The following is a 20,071-nucleotide window of genomic DNA, read 5'->3' as shown; positions in this document are numbered from 1 at the left end:
CTAGGCATTTTTTTAAAAAAAAACTTCAGTTCTGCAATTTTCATTGTAGCCCACAGTATGGGCACAGTTCAGAAAATCAAACCCGCTCTCAGCGGAGAAAAGAAGAAAGTAAAAAACAAAACACTCTTCCCCTGTTCATTCACAGTACGCCTTAACTCTCACATTACACCTGGACTTTCTGGCTCTAAAGACACTAGGACTATGTGTAATTTTAAAGTCCAAAACTTTTCATCACAAAGAAACAACAGCAAAAAGAATTCTCTTCCGGGCACCTATAAAGCCTGTGGCCTGCACTGCACTGCACTGCACTGCACTGCAGGCGGCCTTGAACTCACAGAGCCCTCAGCCAGGGAAACTGTGGAACTTGGTTAACCTTTGCTAAAGGCAGCAAAAGCCCTCTGATTGACAGATCCACCCTTAGATCAAACAACCAGATTCTCTTTCCCCACAAAGTTTCACCAAAACTGTGGCAGTTTTCAAAGTTCATAACAGCAAGAAAGAAAGAAAAAAACAAAAAGACACAATTTCATTCAAAAACCAAAACTTTGCAATTCCCAGTTCTAATCAACCAAACTGGCTTCTAACACATTCATAGTTCACCCTTAGCTGATAATCAGGTTTTTTTTGTGTGTTTTGCATGGCTTTACAACAATCCCAGCAACTATGAATAAAAAGACAAAAAGAAAACAATGCCAATGTCCAAGCAAACAAACAGTCCAGTTTTCCTCTTCATAGAATGCTCTTGGCTGTTCCAAACAAGTTCATGGCCTAAGCTCTTAGTGAGGGTTAATACTTGGCTCACTATCTTGAAATATTCTTTCTTTCAGAATTCACAAACACAAACGCTGAAAAGAGAAGATGCCTGACCACGCCCTGTTCCATCGCCAGTCTCGCCCAGTTCCATCTCCCCCCCCCCACATTCCTCCCCCAGTCCCACCCACACACGAACTTCCCCGAGCTCAAAGGCCGCATTTGGAAGCATTCGCGCATGTGCAGACATTGACATAATGATGTTACACGCAAGATCATGTGTGTATGATGTCATCATGGTGACGGTCGCGCGTGCGCAAAGGCTTCCAGACTCGGTCCCCAAGCTCAGGAATTCCCTCTGGGCGCCTGAACAGTCCTCTAAATATAGAACATATCCGGGTTTTCCTGGATGTGTGATCACCCTAGGAAAGGAGGCTGCCTACCACTGGTGAATGTTTTATGTAACTTATTTTTTCTCAGGCCTTAGTAATTATTGCCCATTACATGACTCATTTTCATAGCAAGATACTGCAGTGATTTCCTGTTTTCTTCTGCAGCCCAGGGTAACTTGGATTCCCAATTGATTTTTCAACAGGTACAACATTGATTAGCTTTCAAGATCTAATAGCACAGCTGTGCTGAGAAATGGGCTTAGCATGCCCTTACATGGGCCTTTCCTTCTCTAAGCCCATTTTCAGTGTGGCTTTGAAAAATGACTTTTTTCCAGTTTGTTTAATTAATGGTCATGTGCTAATACAGTATTACTGTAATTTTAAGCATTGACATTATTTTAAGGGTTAAGACAGATCAGACTCAATGTTAAAAAGTTTTTCTTTTAAAAATCCTGTAGCATTCCGTAAGCATTTTAATTATTGCAGTAAGAATTGTTTAGATTTCATGTAATGGAATCTTACAGGGTTTGTCCCAACTTAACAACATATTCATTGTCATCTTTCCCCTCTTCAGGATCATGCTGACATCGAATGGAAATTTGCAAGGACAAAACTTTGGATGAGTTACTTTGAAGAAGGAGGAACTCTTCCAGCTCCTTTTAATATTATTCCAAGCCCTAAGTCCTTATGGTATTTTTGCAAATGGATAAGAAAGCACGTGTGTAAGAAAAAAAGACGAAAGAAACCTGAAAGTTTTGGAGCAATAGGGGTAAGTCACGTGGAGGGGCATTTTTGAAAAAAACATCTAAGCCCAACTTGAATGTTTCCAGCTGAACATCTAGGCTATCAGAATGTCTAACTTTAATACCTCATTTTCAATCAGAAAAACATCCAGGTTGAAAATGTTCTAATCCTGACCATTTGGACATAGGTGGGGCCCGCAAAGTAATGGACTGGCCTCATAGATACCCCAACAAAGCAATGGGATACCTTAATGGCACTGCTGTGAACTTCACATAAAGGGTTCCAGCTGTATATCTCACCATAATCCCCTTATAATTCAGGGTGAGCCCCTCAAACCCCCCCCCCCCCACCCAAAACCTACTATAGCCTCCTGTGTACCACCACAATAGCACTTATAGCTGCAGATGGCACCTATATGGCAGTATAGTAGGTTTTGGGTGGGCTCACATGTTCTACCATAAATGTAGTGGTTAGAGTTGCTTATAGGCCTAAGTCCTCCTATCTATGGTTCATTTGCCCACCTACCAGGCTACTTAGGTTTCCTCATACCAGATGCTGCTGTTTTAGAGACAGGTATGTACCTTTTTGTTCTCTTTTTATGTGGTGGAAGAGGGTCAATGAGCACTGGGATAGTGTGTGTGTGTGTGTGTAGGGGGGGGTCTTACCTTGATGCATGTAGAGGTCATCTGGGCAGTTTAAATCTGGCTCATCACAAATTTCACTTTTAAATGAGAATTTAGACCGTATTGCAAACTGGTTATAATCCCAGAGACTAGAACTCAATACAGAAAAATCAGCGTCGATAATATTTAGTCATTGTGATCCAGTAGTCTTACCATTACATATCAAATCTGTAACCAGTACAAAAATATTAGGGGTAATTTTGGATACAAAGTTATCATATCATTTACAAATCTCAAGAATAGTGAAAAATTATTTCTTTACATTTGATTAGATCGATTCGCTCTTTGCTATTTCCAGAGGCTTTGAACATCCTAGTACATTCGCTTGTTATTCAATAAATTGACTATTGTAACTCCCTTTATGCAGGCGTTTGACAAAGTTCCGCATGAATGACTACTTTGGAAAATTGCGAGCCATGGAATCGAGGGTGAAATACTCACATGGATTAAAAACTGGCTGGAGCATAGGAAACAGAGAATGGGGGTAAATGGACAATACTCAGACTGGAAGAGCGTCAACAGTGGGGTGCCGCAGGGCTTGGTGCTTGGACCCGTGCTCTTCAACATCTTTATAAATGATCTGGACATTGGTACGACAAGTGAGGTGATTAAATTTGCAGATGATATGAAGTTATTCAGAGTAGTGAAGATGCAGGAGGATTGCGAAGATCTGCAACGTGACATAATCAGGCTCGAGGAATGGGCATCGACATGGCAGATGAGGTTCAACGTGGATAAGTGTAAAGTGATACATGTAGGTAACAAAAATCTCATGCACAAATACAGGATGTCCGGGGCAGTACATGGAGAGACCTCCCAAGAACAAGACTGGGGAGTTCTGATCGACAAGTTGATGAAGCTGTCCATGCAATGTGCGGCAGCGGCGAAAAGGGCAAACAGAATGCTAGGAATGATAAAGAAGAGGATCACAAACAGATCGGAGAAGGTTATCATGCCGTTGTACTGGGCTATGGTGCGCCTTCACCTGGAGTACTGCGTCCAGCACTGGTCACTGTACATGAAGAAGGACATGGTACTACTCGAAAGGGTCCAGAGAAGAGCGACTAAGATGGTTAAGGGACTGGAGGAGTTGCCGTACAGTGAAAGATTCGAGAAACTGGGCCTCTTCTCCCTCAAATAGAGGAGATTGAGAGGGGACCTGATCGAAACATTCAAGGTACTGAAGGGAATAGACTTGGTAGATAAGGGCAGGTTGTTCGCCCTCTCCAAGGTAGGGAGAACGAGAGGGCACGCTCTAAAATTGAAAGGGGATAGATTCCATACGAACATAAGGAAGTTCTTTTTCACCCAGAGAATGGTAGAAAACTGGAACGCTCTTCCGGAGTCTGTCATAGAGGAGAACACCCTCCAGGGATTCAAGACAAAGTTAGACAAGTTCCTGCTGAACCAGAATGTACGCAGGTAGAGCTAGTCTCAGTTAGTCTCTTTGACCTAAGGGCTGCTGCAGGAGCAGACTGCTGGGCACGATGGATCACTTGTCTGACCCAGCAGCGGCAATTCTTATGTTCTTATTATGTCAGAAGGATATTTATAGACAGCAGATAATACAGATCACAGCTATAATTCATAGCCTTTGTAAATTCGATCATATATAATCGTAAAATGCCGCATTGTATACAAATTATTTCTTATTACATTCAAGGAATTGATCACTGTACCTAGCTCGTTTGTTGAGTCCAAATATACCTGGTAGAAATTTAAGATCTACGAATAAGCAATTGCTTATCATTCCATTGCATAAAGAAATAGTCCATGAACATGTCAGAGAAGCACTTTGACACTTATAACTTCCATTGACAAGTTCAAGGAAAATCTGAAAATATACCTTTTTTCCGATGTATATTCTCAGGTTAAACGAGTAGCACGGCTGGTATCTTGGAAACAGAAGAATGTCCCCAGTGTTATTTTCCTCTCCCACTTTGCTACAAATTTTTGTATTTCTGTCCCCTGAACCTCAATATTATGGATTATGTTGGTTCTTATTTTGACACTGTATTGTTATCATAATTTGTTTTAGATTGTAAGCTGCCCTGAAGTTTCCCCCTATGGGATAGAAAATTTTAAATAAACTCGGAAACATAGACCATACTAAAACAGGTCTAGTTCCAAACGCATACATTCTGTCCAGGATGTCTTGCTTAATGTTTGCTAATCGCTGCAAGATGTCCATGTCTAACCCACTCTTGAGACTACCCAAAACCTGCCCATAACACACCTCCACCATGCCCATCTCATGCTCGGAACGTACAGAGGCTGGAAACACCTTGCTAGAAATATAAAAAGACGATATCTATTATTGGCACTGGAACTTCCTGGCGATTAGGATGTACAAGTGCCAATTTAGGATGCTTTTTGGACATCTGTGTTTTTCGATTATGAGCCTGATAGCACTCATAATCTACTATGATGTAATGATGCTTGTAATTTGTGGCAAGGGTGTTGTCCAAAGTGCAGAGAGACAGAGGGCAATAACAATAGGGATGCATGCATGAGGACCCTAAGATTGAGTACCAGCTGATATATACCTCTCAGATGCCCAGTGGGTAATAGAACAGATCCTGAAGAAAAAGCCCAAATGGCCTCACCTATGACAATAACAAGACACAATCCAAAAATCATGAGGAAAAGATGTCAGTGATTCAGCCATGGATCAATCGGGATACACTTTATTGGTAGAAGAAATTTTAGACTCTACAATTGCTTCTATCAGTAAAGTGTATCCTGTTTGATCCATGGCTGAATCATTGATATCTTGGTTTGTATCTGATAGAGCAGGTCAATACTCATCTGATGTCTTAATTCATTCCTTGGGGGCTGCCGTTCAACTTTATTTATTGCTATCCTCCCTTTTGTCCATTCCTTTTTCGTCTTATTTTCTGTAAAATATTGTTTCTTCCCTCTTTCCTCACTATGCGTAAGTCTTGTTTGTGGTTAAAAGTGACATTGTTTGTCCCCCCCCTCCCGAAAGCTGTATGAATTTTAGCTATGTACATCGATTTGAAGTTTGATTAAGCGATCCATCAAATCTTAAATAAACTTGGAAACTTGGAAGGCTGACCCCTAGTGGTACTTCTACAACACTATCAGCTAGATCAGGCAGGTTTAGAATGGGACCGCTCCTACTCTGTCCTGCTAGATCATAGAAGGCAACTTTTCCAAATAATTGGAGGGTGCTAAACCCAATAGTAATTACTCCGCCTTAGACACAATCAAGGGGTTTGTTCAATATTGAGGTGCTCAAGCACCCATAGAACTTGCAGAGCTGGCTCCAGTGCACTAGGCCACCATGGATGGCCCTTGGTAAGTCTCAGAGGCGCTTAGGAAGAGGAGCAGATCCATGATGCTAGTCAATATTCTATAAGATCAGCTACTAACACATGTAATTGACTAGAATATCTCTATATACATGCTTTTCTAGAACCTGAAACTAGGTGCTCCTTATAGAATTTCCCCCATAATATATATCACCTTAAAAATATATATTGCCTTTTTAATTAAACATGTAAGAATATACTTCTGACATTTTAACCTGTTGCAGGTTTTAATGGATCATGGAAGAGCAATCCAAGGCCTCTGGATTAAACCTAATTTAATGGCATCATTCTTATGTTTGTCTAGCATCATTACAATATATACAGAGCGGTTAAAAAAATGTATACACACTTCAGCATGAAAAATGTCTGCATAAAAGCTTTATTACTAGATTTATATAGACATCATATTAGGTGCTCAAAGTGGTCATCATTAGCATCCAGACACTTCTGATTTCGGCAAACTACTGCACGAACAACACTGACTACAGTGTCCACAGGGATTGAAGTGTGTATACATTTCTTTGGACCCCTCTGTACCTGAATATTGAGTATGAAAATAGTGTTATCTAGTTGAATACTGCTAAATGCAATTTTTTCCAAACCCATGTTGTCTTCTTGTTAGTATTTTCTGGGCTTTCTTAAATTAAGACATTCTAGTGAATGTTATGTGTATGCTGACATCTGGTGGTTAATGCAGTTTCAGCAACCTTAATGCAAAGCTCCAGAATTAATAATAAAAATGCTTTATATCAGAATCACAGGCAGTGCAGTTTATCTAACAAATTATACAGCTATTTATTTGTGAAAAAATGAACATTTATCTGACATATACTATGAGGCTAACATTCAAACCTGGGTTAGAAATATGCCGTTGTGGAGTAGAATGGTTAGAGCAGTATGCTGTGAATCAAGGAGACCAGCAGTTCAACTCCCTCCGATACCCTTTGTGCCTTGGCATTGGCATAGCAAGGGAGCTGGGTGCCCGGGGTAGCAGCTGCCGGCAACGACATATCATGTGCCACGCCCCTTATTCTTCCCTGCTGATTGTGCATCCCCCTTCTCTGCGTACTTCTTGAAATGTTCGCCGGCGCGAAGAGCATCTTCCACCTGTTGCTCACGCCGGCCTCGGCTCCCTTATGACATCACGTTCTGTTTTCAATGAAGGGTAGTATATCAAACAATTAAACTAACATGTGTTTAACATGTGGTGAAGGTTTTCCTCCGCACTAACGTCATAGACAGATGCTAGGAACATTCTCAACAGTTACCCACAGGTAATTCTTATGTTCTTACAAAATATTAATGCATTTTAGTAAAAGGATCCCTAAATATACTTGTGATTAATTTTTCCAGGTAGGCCCCTTCCCCCTCCATAATGAACTATAGATATTCCCAGTATTTTAAACAAGATTTTGTATAAGTTACAATAAATTGATGATGTGCATTTGTTGCGTGCATTTGGTCATTTCATTTAATATGTGAAAAAAGTGAATGTGAAATCAATTTAATTAATGTTAACATGCCAATTAAAGATGCGCATTATTGATTTCCACTGGCAAAATATTTTTGTGCAGCAAATAATTTTTGAAATAAGCTTAAAAAGTATGTGAAAGTGGTCCAAAAGCAAACCATACACAAATTACAATTTTTACCATGCACATTGTAAATGCAGTGAGGTTGCAATTTTTTGCTCTAATTATCAGTGATATCTTCAATGCTTACAAACCTAGAGTAGAAAAGGTGCTTTTATAATCAAATATATCTTTCTAAATACTGATGAGAATTTTGGGTGTTTTGATGGGGGGCAGGGTGTTAGCAATTATTTTTCGTATTATTCATAAGAAACCGAAATACAATTATATATAACAAGATAGACATTCAAATTGGAGACAGCAAGTCTCAAACATATAATTATACATCCTACCATAAGAACATAAGAACATAAGCAGTGCCTCTGCCGGTCAGACCATAGGTCCATCCTGCCCAGCAGTCCGCTCCCGCGGCGGCCCAAACAGGTCACGACCTGTCTGAATCACTAGAAGGGGGCTCCCTTGCCACCTGGTATCTCGTTTAAGTCCTGCCTTCCTATCGAAGTCCTAGCCCTCCAGTTTGCACATGCACGACCTGGTTGGTTTATACTCATTACCTGGTTAACATTCTATACTTGTGTTACATCCCAGCTCCTCCCTCAGTATCCCACGATCCCTTTATCCGTCAGGAATCTGTCCAATCCCTGTTTGAATCCTTGGACCGTACTCTGTTTGATCACTTCCTCTGGTAGTGCATTCCAAGTGTCCACGACCCTCTGGGGTGAAAAAAAACTTCCTTGCATTTGTTTTGAACCTATCTCCCTTCAGTTTCTCAGAATGCCCCCTTGTATATGTTATTTGATCTCCTCTGATCACTTAATTTTATTATGCCAATGAAGGAAGGAAAGATTCTGGTGGAAAGTAGAAAATGAGTAAAGTCGGAGAACCAATGGAAAAGAAGAACATAAAATATACAAAATAATAGAGAAAAAGAAGAAATATTTTTAACAAGCAGGAAGAACAGTTTTGTTATGACTAGCATAAGGTGCCCACTACAAGAATCATTATTGTTTGGCACTGGTAGCCAGGCTTAACAAATGCTTCTCAGAAAACAACTCTGCAATAACATTTGTTGCTCTGTTAGACAGCTTTTCTTCCCAGAAGCCATAATTGGTTCTAGAGGGCTCTTTACCATTACATAGGTAGAAATCAAATATATTGCATTCTGCCAAAAGGCTTTGATCATCCGATTAACCCACAGTACAACTCCCCCCCCCCCCACTCCCCCCAAAATTGATTTTATTGCAACCAGACCTTCTAACAATTTCTTGCATATTTCAGAGTCCAACATCAATTTTATCATGCAAAAATACAGCTTAAGGATTCTATAAGAACACAAGGCAGCCTCATTTTAAGTTATTTTTCATTGCCATAATGAATACAATATAACAAATACAAATGTATCATTATACTGTATAGTCCACTATAGGAGAAAGTGTGGCGCACTGGTTAAAGCTACACCTTGGAGTTGTGGGGTTCAAACCCGCACTGGCTCCTTGTGACCCTGGGCAAGCCACTTTAATCCCCCCATTGCCCCAGGTACATTAGATAGATTGTGAGTCCACCAGGACAGACAGGGAGAAATGTTTGAGTATCTAAAGAAACTCATATAAACCATTTTGAGCTCTCTTGGGAGAATGGTATAGAAAATTGAATAAATAAATAAAGTAAGAAGAGGCCATACAGTAATTTTCAAGCTTAAACTCAATTCAGGCAGATTTGGGGAAAATCCAAAGTGGATCTTTAAAATCCATAGAAATTGACTTTAGATTTTCCAATGATTTAACACACAGCATTATTGTCAGTTTAATTGCTGCACTGACATGTGAAGGGCAAATTTATGGCACCCAGAGAGCGCCTAATAGGGACATAGCCTATAAAGGAGAGTGGCATCTACTTTCCTTTATAAAATATTAGCTTAAGTGGGTATGTATGCACATATGCAATTAGGTGAAAGCACTTATGACAGCCAGAGAGCTGCAGTGAATACTAGCACCTAAATGCCAAAGATAAATGCGTAACTTACAGCACCCAACATGCCCACCCTTCCTATACCCCTTTCCAACATGTCTGTCTTCTAATCCCCCTTCAACGTGTCCATCCTTCACATACCCCCTCCCAACATGTTCACTTTTTCCATACCTCCTTCCAACATATCTACCTTCTGATGCCCCCTTCAATATGTCCATCCTTCCAATTCTCCCAAAACATCACAACCACTTCTTATGCCACCTCCCTCCCCCAGCATCCAGACCACTTCCAATCTCGCCTAAATAAGGAATCCAAATGCCCTGATGCTAGCCCTGGGTTTTACTGCCAGAAGCTGTTCAGGTGCCAGCCAGTATTTAAACTGGTGCCCAGGTAACAGCCCGAATAAAATAAAAACAGTTTTTATGATGTCCTACCTTTATCAAGGCAGCTATCCAGTATCAAAGGTAACTGGGCATGTTTTGACTCTGCCCTATCTGTCTCTGTCTGTGTTTTGTTGAGAAATGCCTGCCTCAGGGGTCCTATAGAATGGTCACAGAATTACGTTGAAGAGGTCCAATTTAATGAACAAAATTCATAACCTGTCTCACAGAGTGAATTTAAAAGCCGCTATCAACTGGCATGAAAAAAAAAACAAAAAAAAAAGTTAGGGCACAGGAATTGACACTAAACACCATTTATAGAATCTGGTCCCTACTGTATATATTCATATATCTTTCCTTTCATTTTGTTTGTTTCTTCTTCGCCTCTAAGAGTGAGTCACTCACTGAGGGTGCAGGGACATGTAGCACTATTCGGTGTCTAGAGAAAGAGGGTGTCAGGTCAAAAGCGCGCCGGGACAAAGGCGCGCCCAGACAATTGAGCGCAGTGCGGAGGCGCGCGCCACTCAAAATTACTGTTTTTAGGGGGGCGTGGGGGGGGACCCCCCACTTTATTTAATAGATATCGTGCCGCGTTGTGGGGGCGTTGTGGGGGTGTGGGGGGTTCTAACCCCCCACCATTTTACTGAAAACTGAGACTTTTTTCCCTGTTTTTAGGGAAAGTTAAGTTTTACAGTAAAATGTGGAGGGTTACTAACCCCCCAAACCCCCCATAACGCCGGCACAATGTCTATTAAGTAAAGTGTGGGGGGGTTCCCCAACAAAAACCCCCGTCGGAGCCCTAAAAACAGTCATTTTGAGCGGCGCGCACCTCCGCGCTGCGCTCAGTTGTCTGGGCGCGCCTTTGGCTTTCGCGCCATTGTCTATGAACCGAGAAAGAGTGCACCCACTCCTGCCAGCCAGGTTCAGATTTATGCAATCTTATTAGAATGATGAGACCAGAATATCTGAAACTGATTTTATTATAAAAATAAAATAATTATATATATCTATATCTATATAGATGTAGATATGTCAGCACAAAACTAGTACATATGTAATCACTAAGGGTTCTTTTTATGAAAGGTGCGTTAAATTCCCGAGCGCGCTAGCTGCTACCGCCTCCTTTTCAACAGATTTTCGGCTACAAACGCACTATAGTCATTGCGATAATTTTGTAGCGTGCACTAAAAACCCTAGCGCAACCTTTGTAAAAGGATCCCTAAGTACTAACCAAGAGTCCAAACGAACTCTTAACCAACCAAAACAAGAATCTATCTTAACCTAGCAGCTAAGCGATAGATTCCGGTTTCACCACTGGTCCAGCAGATGTCATCTCCCCCAAGTGATGGAATAATCTTATTTAGCTACAAGTGTTCAGCAAGCCGTAAGAAAATTCCTGCAGTTGGAGAATCCTCGTTCTGTCAGCAAAAGGTTGCGTCCCTCCAGTAACAACCATTGCAAATGATTGCCAGTCCTTCATAGCGCATGTTGTAAATCAGAGACAAAGTTCAGCAGTTCCCAAAACAAAGATTTTCTAGCTCTCAGCCGAAAGCAGACACACAAGGGGGATTCTTTAATCAGCTTTTAATTGTCCTCTGCACAGTGCAAAGGAGCTACACAACTATAGGTCTGAGCTCCACCAAACCCAACATTATTTAACTCAGGAATAGCGTGCAGATTCTTATGGCAGCACAGGTGATCCATAGAGGACCAATCAGAACCAGTCAAGCAGGGGCTTTTTGGTCACACAGAGGAATAATGAATGGTGTTCTTGTGAAAGGTCCTCAGGAGACAGTCTGACAGACAGGCATGCCAAAATGATAGCACAAGGCACGGTTCAGAGCCATAGATGAGATAGCTAGCTCTCCTCCACATTCACATATCAACGGAGTTTCAATGATGGTAGATGTCCTTGGCCGTGCACATACAAATCTTGTATGCTTCAGGACAGCAAAGATGGTTTCAGGCCTGCAGTTTTCCAGAAATCAATGATTGTATGTGACCGAGGAAATCACAAATTGGAAGATGATCGGCAAAACTCGTAAGAAAAAGAGAGAGACGCACACAAGAAAATATAAATGTAGTGAAATTAAATTTTTCTTGAAAAATGTGTAAGATTTTATCTGTCGTACAAATAATTGATTTCCTGCTTCTGGGTTGGTTTGTTTGTTTCCAGAGACGTGCAGCTGATAATGTGAGAAGACATCATCAATATCAGGTAAGAAATCCTTTATTAGTATGAATAGCAGCAATTATCTGCAGTTCCTTAGACCACGTAGGTAATTTTTCAATCAGAGTTTGATATTATTGGATAATTAGTATTTTCCTCCAGGCATATCGAGTAAGTTATTAAAACATATTCCATCAGCCCCTAAATTTTCCACATTCTTTTCTTCTACTTGTATTTTCTAAGCAATAGGTCCTGTGGTAGAGGATGAGTCCATCTTTCTGTGTTGTCCATTAAACCATAGGCATATGGTAACCAACAGCTAAGGTTCTTCGGTTTGGAGAAGAGATGCCTGAGGGGGAGATACGAGGGTCATTTCATAAATAATGCACACTATTTTTTATTTTTATTTTTTTTAAATTTACATGTTTTGGTTTTTTCCAAGTATTTCTTTACAATCCTTCAATATAGTCTCCCTGCTTTGCAATGACAGAGTCCCAATGTCCGGGAAGCTTCATTATTCCATCCAAGACACTGTTTTTGTTCAGTTGCCGAATGGCTCAGGTACCAGCAGAAAAAAAGCTCTTCCAGAGATGCAAAATGATGTCCACGCATAGGTTGTTTCAACTTTGGAAAAAGGTCGAAGTCTGGTGGACTCATGTCTAGTTTTTCAATGACGAGAGGAGAGCTCCATCTTCCCCACGGCCATAAAAATTTTAATTCGCTCAATCAAAAGTCAAACAAATGATGATTTTTGCTTATGATCATGAAGGTATCATCATTACAGACAAAGTTCCATGTGGAAGAAGTGTCACAGCAGTGTATTATCGTGATTTTTTGCAAAAAATGCACAGAAAAATGCACAAAAACCTATCCTCAGTTTGCTCTTTGGCTGGGTCCACTCATTCTTCACGACAACACTCGCCTGCACATAGAGAATGTCGTCATTGAAAAACTACGCAAATATGGCTGGGAGGTGTTACCTCATGCTTCCTACAGTCCAGCCACGAGTCCATCAGACTTCAACCTTTTTCCAAAGTTGAAACAACCTATGTGTGGACATTGTTTTTCATCTCTGGAAGAGCTTTTTCCCGCCGGTACCCAAGCCATTTGGCAACTGAACAAAAACAGTGTCTTGGATGGAATAATGAAGCTTCCTGGATGTTTGGACTTAGTCATTGCAAAGCAAGAAGACTATATCAAAGGATTATAAAGAAATACTTGGAAAAAAAACCTATGTAAATTTTTAAAAAATGGTGTGCATTATTTATGAAATGACCCTCATATGATTGAGGTCTACAAAAAATTGAGTTGAATGGAACAGGTAGAAGATAATCACTTGCTTACTATATGGCTTGTTGCCTAATCCCATATGCCCATTATACTTGTATTGTTCTATAAAGGAAAGTAGGCATCTGCCTTCCTTTATTACATAGCCTTGTGGTCTTTAATACAAGATCTGCAAGCCAATGGTGGCCCTCCAAGACCACTTGTATGGACCATGGAGCCTGTATAGGATCCCCCTTCCAATGTTCCCTCTAAGCTGTGCGGCCGTGGCACCTTTTAGCAGGAAGCCGTGCAGCCTATGGAGTCCGGATCAGCACCTTTTCCCCCTGATACCTCTCTCCCACCTTGTGCCACTGCTGCTGCTTCCTCAAGCAGCAGCAACAAACTGAGACTGGCTGTGGGATAAGAAGTGATGTTGGAGAGGGCAGGCCAACAGCCACGAGTATGTATGGGAAGGTCCCGCAGATGGTCAGTTTCAGTTTGCTGCTGCTGCTGCTTCAGGAAAGCAGCAGCAGCAGTGGGGTTGCTAGGGGGCAGACGCTAGTGGATGTGTGGTAGGGAAGAGAGAGGGGGCAGAGGCTGGTGGATGGGGGAGAAAAGGGGCAGACTGTGGGTGTGGGGTAGGAGAGAGGGGGCAGATGCAGGTGGATGTTGGGTAGGGGCAGATGCTGGTGAAAATTGATTGAGGTGGGGGAGTGAGGGGACAGATTCTGTATAGGAAGTGGGATAGACCAGATTCAAGATAGAACAGGGGAGAGAGAGGGCAGATGTTGGGGGTGGGGTACAGAGAGGAGGAAGATGATGGAAGGGGGGAAGTGAAATGAGAGATGTTGGAGGGGAGAGGAGGGGAGAAAGGGGGCAAATGTTGTTTGGAAGGGGAGAGATAAAAAGAGGAGGGAAATATTGATGGTAAGGGAGAGAAGGGAGATGCCCTGCATGGAAAATGGAGAGGAATAAGCTTTATATGAAGGAGGAAGACAGAAGCCTGGATGGAAGGAGAGGAGAGACAGGAAGATGATAGAAAGGAAGAAGTGAAAGGGGTGAGGAGAGGGCACACTCTGTATAGTACAGGAAGAGGACAGAGGAGGGGGATAACTATATTGGTGGAAAGGGGAGAAGACAGTATGGGAGATGGAAAGGGGGATGAAAAGAGGACAGTCATAGTATAGAAAGGGCAGATGTTGGATGGAAGAGGGGAAAGAAATTAGTAGATATTTTGGGGTGAGACAGAAAGGAGGTAGAAAATGATAGAAGGAAGAAAAGGTCAGATATAGGGGGCAAACTGTATAGATAGAGGGCAGAGATAGTGAACGACTGGGAATAAGAGAAAGTAAAATAGGAGAGCAAGGGTGAGAGAAAGAGATGGAAAGCTGCTGGTAGACCATAAAAAAAAGGGAACTTGAAGACTGAATGAGTTAAATCTGGATATAGAGTTGGAAAAATAAATTGAAGAAAGCCGAAAGGAAAAGGAGAGAAAAATTCCTGGCAAAAGACTTAAGACGGAGAAAAGCAGAAACCAGAGAAGTAAATGGCCAGAAAACAAAGGTAGAAAAAATTATTTTATTTTTAATTCAGGATAAAATAGTGCGGCACTCATGTTTATAAATGGCCGTCGCTTAAAATTTAGTGAAGACCACTGGCAAAGACGCTCTCAGGACACCTAAGTAAGGTGCATTGTTCTAGAATTGGCCTCAGAATGTGCAGTTTTCCATAGCTCACATACTTTTAGTGATGAAGAATTTCAGAGCCATGTGTACTCTGGGGATTGTGCAAAAATAGAAACAGAGCAAAATGAAAGCAGATTGAGACCATATGGCCTATCCAGTCTGCCCATCCATGCCCAGAAGTAGTTTCCGTTTCTCTATTTTGTCCATGCTATTTTCTATTCAAATTCCATCCACAAAAAAGCGCAGGTGCAAATTTGCAAGAACTTCATGGCCACAGGCACACCTAAGAGGGGAGTTTGAAAATTACCCTCATATGGTCCAGTCAAAATTGACTAAGAGGCAGTGCTGGTTTAACTGTGTACTGTGAATGTTTGTATTTTAGGAAGTTATGAAGAATTTAATAAAGAGATATGTTGCAGCAATGATCAGAGATGCTAAAAAAGAAGAAGGACTTACAGAAGAGAATTTTAAGGTAACTCTAGCTAGTTCAATCCATCCTTGCAACAATAGACTATATGGGGGGAGGGGGAAGAGGCTGTGTCCATTACTTCAAAAATCCATTGTTTCCGGTAATTGTTTATATGTTTAAATTTCTTTATTGAATTTTTCAAGGCAAACAAACAGAATGTGAACATAGGGGGGAATTCTCTAACTGCCCTATCGGCGCCTAAGTAAATTAGCAGATGCCATTTGAAATGGCAAATAACTTTAAATTTAAAGCGCCTACCATTGCTTAAAGAAATGGCGCTGGAATTGCGCCTCCAGATGTGCTTGCCGGCGCCAAATGCCACTATTGGCATGGCTAATGCAGGAAGTGGCGTTAGACGCCGTAAAATGCCTACAGAGGTGCAATCATGACAAAGATAGGAACCAGAAATTTAGGCCTGGAAAACCCTGGCTTGCATTCCCAGTGCCCATCTTTCCCGGAGGCACGATTCTCTATATGGTGCTATCGCGTGATTTACATGCGATTGGCAGCCGTTTTTAAGGCAGCCGCTGATATCAGCACCGTATGGAGAATCTGGGCCAAAGTTTATACTCAGCCCCCAAATGTTTCTAATCTTGCTTTTACTAAAATGGAAATCATTTGTGACTCCTTTTATCAAGCTGCACTAGAGGCTTTTAGCGTGAGCCAGCACATTGAAAGCTCTGACGCTCATAGAATTCTTATGAGCATTAGAGCATGTACCTCTCCAGTCCGCGCTGAAAACTGAGGAAGGAAAAACCGGGAGTAGCAATGCTGCCTGGGGGTCAAAGGGAAAGGTGCAGGGGGCATGTGATAAGATGGATGGGTCATATTTAGCCAAGGACGGGTCGAGGTCAAGGTCACAGAAATAATAGTTGGGGCAATCACTGTCAAACAGGTCAAAGTCTCTAGGAGAGGTATAAGAGTCAGGACAGGGGATTCACAAGGGGAGGGGAAGGATCAGCGTACTGCGGAGAAACATGAGAATAAGGGGGTGGGCTCAAATTGTCCAAAGCAGGACATGAAGGGTTTAGATCAATAAGAGGATTTAGGACAGAAATAGGATCCCCTTCAGGATTAATGCAAATAATATCTACAGGTATCATGATAAAAAGCAATCAATATGCAGCTAAATAAAATCCTGTTACTAAACTGAAAACTGTTACTAAACTGAAAACAGGAAAGGCCTTTATAATTTATATAGAAGAAGAAGGAATACTTACAAAATGGTGCAATGTGATCACAGAAAAGCAGGTACCTTTGTTGAATCACACGTGGCACTGTGCCACCAAGATGTCTACGTACCAGTCAATGCCGACTCTATATCATGAAAATGATTAATGGTTATTAAAACTGGAACCTATGCGCTAGTCACAGCTAACTTTAGTTCCCGGACCTATGCACTAGTCACAACTAGCTCTGGTCTGGACCTATGCACTAGTCACGGCTAGCTCTGGTCCCAAACCTATGCACTAGTCACGGCTAGCTCTGGTTCCCGAACCCTATGCACTAGTCACGGCTAGCTCTGGTTCCCGAACCCTATGCACTAGTCACGGCTAGCTCTGGTTCAATCAATTGTTTTCTTTCTAAATATCTGTAACAAGAAAAGCAATTAACGGAAGCAAAAATATATGTAAGAATAGGAGCAGAATAAAAGCAGTTAGCAAACACAGGCGCAAGTTATTACCCTTAGTTAAATAAGCCCAAGCAATAAAACCCTAAATAATCCAGAATAAGCAGGAAGGCTGTCTGCAAAGCAGACGTAGGCCTACACTCCACCCGCCGTGAGGCTTAAGGCCTGCGGTCCCCTCTTTCATGGTCCAGGTCACCATTGAAGACCATCTGTTATTATGGCCTTCACCAATGACTTCACGACAACTCAATATGCTAGTATAAGTAATATATATTTTATTAATAATCAATAACAGCTTATAGAATAAATCTCAGCCAATTGAGTTAACAGAGAGTATATGCAGAATGCTAGCCTTCTGAATACCTAGTGTCTTTCCTGCCTAAACCATCACAAGATTGCCTTTTTATACATTCATGACAGCCTGAGACCATGTTAGTACATTTTACGTTCCTAATTTTTATTGGCTATCCAATTCTCTTATCAGTTCATTGACTGGTTAACATTTAAACTTTTCTGAGTCATATTGAGGTGATGTCCTGTTTACCAAAAAGGCTTGCCTAATTTCCCGACATATGTCATTATAATATCAAGAATCATCAATTTCTGAGCAAGGGCTTATTTCTCTGCATAGTTTGTCAATTTCATATTTCATATTATTTCTGGTAAATCAACTTAACCTAGGTTACAGAGATTTGTTAATTTCCTTCTAATGTCAGTAATTTGTCCTTTTTTCATACACAAACTTCTTGTTTCCCATGGTCAGCATGCCTATTGGGAAAGATGAATTTTGCCTTGCTTATGTTGGCAGAGAGATGTAACAGCTTGTTCAGGGTGTTTTTCAGGCTTGTAAAATATATTGTCATATTTCTGTTAATCTGGGAATCTCAGGGATATGTCTTCACCTGTATACCTGTACACCTGTACAGGTCTTCTCTTCACCTGTATGCACCTGTACAGGCCTTTTCCTTCCCCTTCCTCAAAACCTTTAGCGCAGCTTGAAAAAAGGGGGGGGGATTGGCTGTTTAGCAATTTAAAAAGCCAAAAGTTGTCTGTTGTCTGAGCTAACATCTATAACCAAACACATAGGGCCTGGATTCTATAAACTACACTGGTATCAGCAACCACCTAAAAACTGCCACCGATCACATGTCAATCTTGCATCAGCACCATTTATATAATTGCTGCTGTTTTTAAAGCAAGTACATTAAAGGTAGACCAACATTTTACAGGCCTACATTTAAGGCACCCAGCTTGCACCTACGGAAGCGCCTAGAGTCGCCTAAGGCCACTTCCAGCATAAACCACGCCCACGCCATCCTCAGGTGTCCTTAGGTGCACCTACATGCCTCCATAAGCACGTGAATGGTGCCTTCAACTTAGGCACCATTCATTGTATCAATTTTTGTTTTTTTAATGTGCATCCCAATTGGTTAGTTAGATGGCGGTAGGATGCCTACTGCCACCTAACTTTGGGACGCTGTGTTTAGAAACTGTACTTCTATGTTGTGCCTCATTTCTCAAGCAATATATATTACATAGTTCATACTGAACTTATTTCCCTTTGGATTCTAGGAACTAAAGCAAGACATCTCCAGTTTTCGCTTTGAAGTTCTGGGTTTGTTAAAAGGAAATAAATTTTCCAGTTTGCAAACCCCAAAGCTCAACAAAGAAGCCTCTTTCTTTCCTGACTCTGAGGAAACCCATGAAAGCAAAGGAAAAGGAAGAGTTGATAGAACCTTCAGCCTTTTTGACATAACCACTTTGATTCATCCGAGATCGGCTTCTATCACCTCAAACCGGCATAGCAGTATAAGTAATGGATCAGCACTGGTAGCCCCAGAACCCCCAAAGGAAAAGCAGAAGAAAAATCACTTTGTAAAAGACATCAAAAACTTTGGGCTCTTTCACAGACGGTCAAAATCATACTGTACACAGCAGAGCACAAACAAAATATATTCTGTTTCAGAAGAAGTTGCAAATCAGGAGGTGGAAAGCAGAGGCAGCAAACCTCTGAATTTGGAAGGGAAAGAACTGGTTCTCAATGGTGAACTAAGTATAAATGATTCCAGCGATGAATTCCCATTACCAAATAGTGATTACAAGGAGAAAGAGGATACAAACTTGACATTTTCTGACAGTGACTCTATGTTGGAAACAGAGAAGGAATCAGTGACACAGGATTCAGACACACTAATGGAACAGATAGACTGTGAATTAGACATGAACCATGTTTTCTGCCTAAAAAGAGACACAATAATTCAGGAAGACTGTGTGACAACAAAATTGTAATGCTTTAGAAAAAAAGACATTATAAAAATATATATATTTTGCACAGTGATTTTTGGAATGTTGAAAAAATTATATTAGCAAATGATGACAACACTTTATAGCATTTTAATACTGTGGTACATCAAACTTGTAACATACTTTATTTATGGCTCATTTTATCGAGCTGCGCTAGAGGTTTTAAGCGTGGGCCAGCGTGGCAAATGCCCCAACGCTCGTAGAATCCTTACGAGCATCGGAACACTTACCTCGCAGGCCCGCTCTAGAAACCTCTAGTGCAGCTTGATGAAAAGGGTGGTTAGTCAGGGGAAAGGCAATATAGAAGCATTCTGGTTTGTAGCTTGATTTAGTTCTCACAATTTGTTTTACTTTTTTTTTTTTTTTTAATAAATGGAAGCATTTTGTATTCTTTTATTGTTGCAATAACCCACAGACATGTTCTTGCTGTCATTTTCCATCAGATAAAGATAGATGCCTATGGTATTTTTCTATGCAAAACAAATGGAACTTAGGCAACTTAAAAACTTTTCAAAAATTTTTGTAGGTCCCTTGATAAGATTCCAACAAAGAAATCATAGGTAGTCCTTGTGAAAATCAGCTTCGAATATATATAGGGCTCTTTTTACAAAGGTGCGCTAGCGTTTTTAACGCACGCCCTGGATGAACACGCACTAGAGCGTCGCTAGCTGAAAAACTACCCCCTGCTGAAGAGGAGGCGGTA

The 20,071-nt window shown here is 41.1% G+C and overlaps 1 protein-coding gene across 2 annotated transcripts in view; it reads left to right on the top strand.

Moving 5' to 3' along the window:
* The window catches only part of TRPC4 (transient receptor potential cation channel subfamily C member 4), a 185,481-nt gene extending 165,779 nt beyond the window's left edge, over positions 1-19,702 (top strand). For both annotated transcript variants that reach the window (XM_033950649.1, XM_033950650.1), the window contains exons 8-11: positions 1,717-1,911; positions 12,021-12,062; positions 15,348-15,437; positions 18,637-19,702. In XM_033950649.1, coding sequence (XP_033806540.1) covers positions 1,717-1,911; positions 12,021-12,062; positions 15,348-15,437; positions 18,637-19,353 — 1,044 coding nt within the window. In that variant the 3' untranslated portion in view covers positions 19,354-19,702. The remainder of the gene's footprint in view (positions 1-1,716; positions 1,912-12,020; positions 12,063-15,347; positions 15,438-18,636) is intronic.
* The last annotated feature ends 369 nt before the right edge of the window (positions 19,703-20,071 follow it).

Source organism: Geotrypetes seraphini, chromosome 6 (genome assembly GCF_902459505.1).
Source record: "Geotrypetes seraphini chromosome 6, aGeoSer1.1, whole genome shotgun sequence".
Lineage (NCBI taxonomy): Eukaryota > Metazoa > Chordata > Amphibia > Gymnophiona > Dermophiidae > Geotrypetes > Geotrypetes seraphini.
This window is presented reverse-complemented; position numbering and strand designations above follow the sequence as displayed.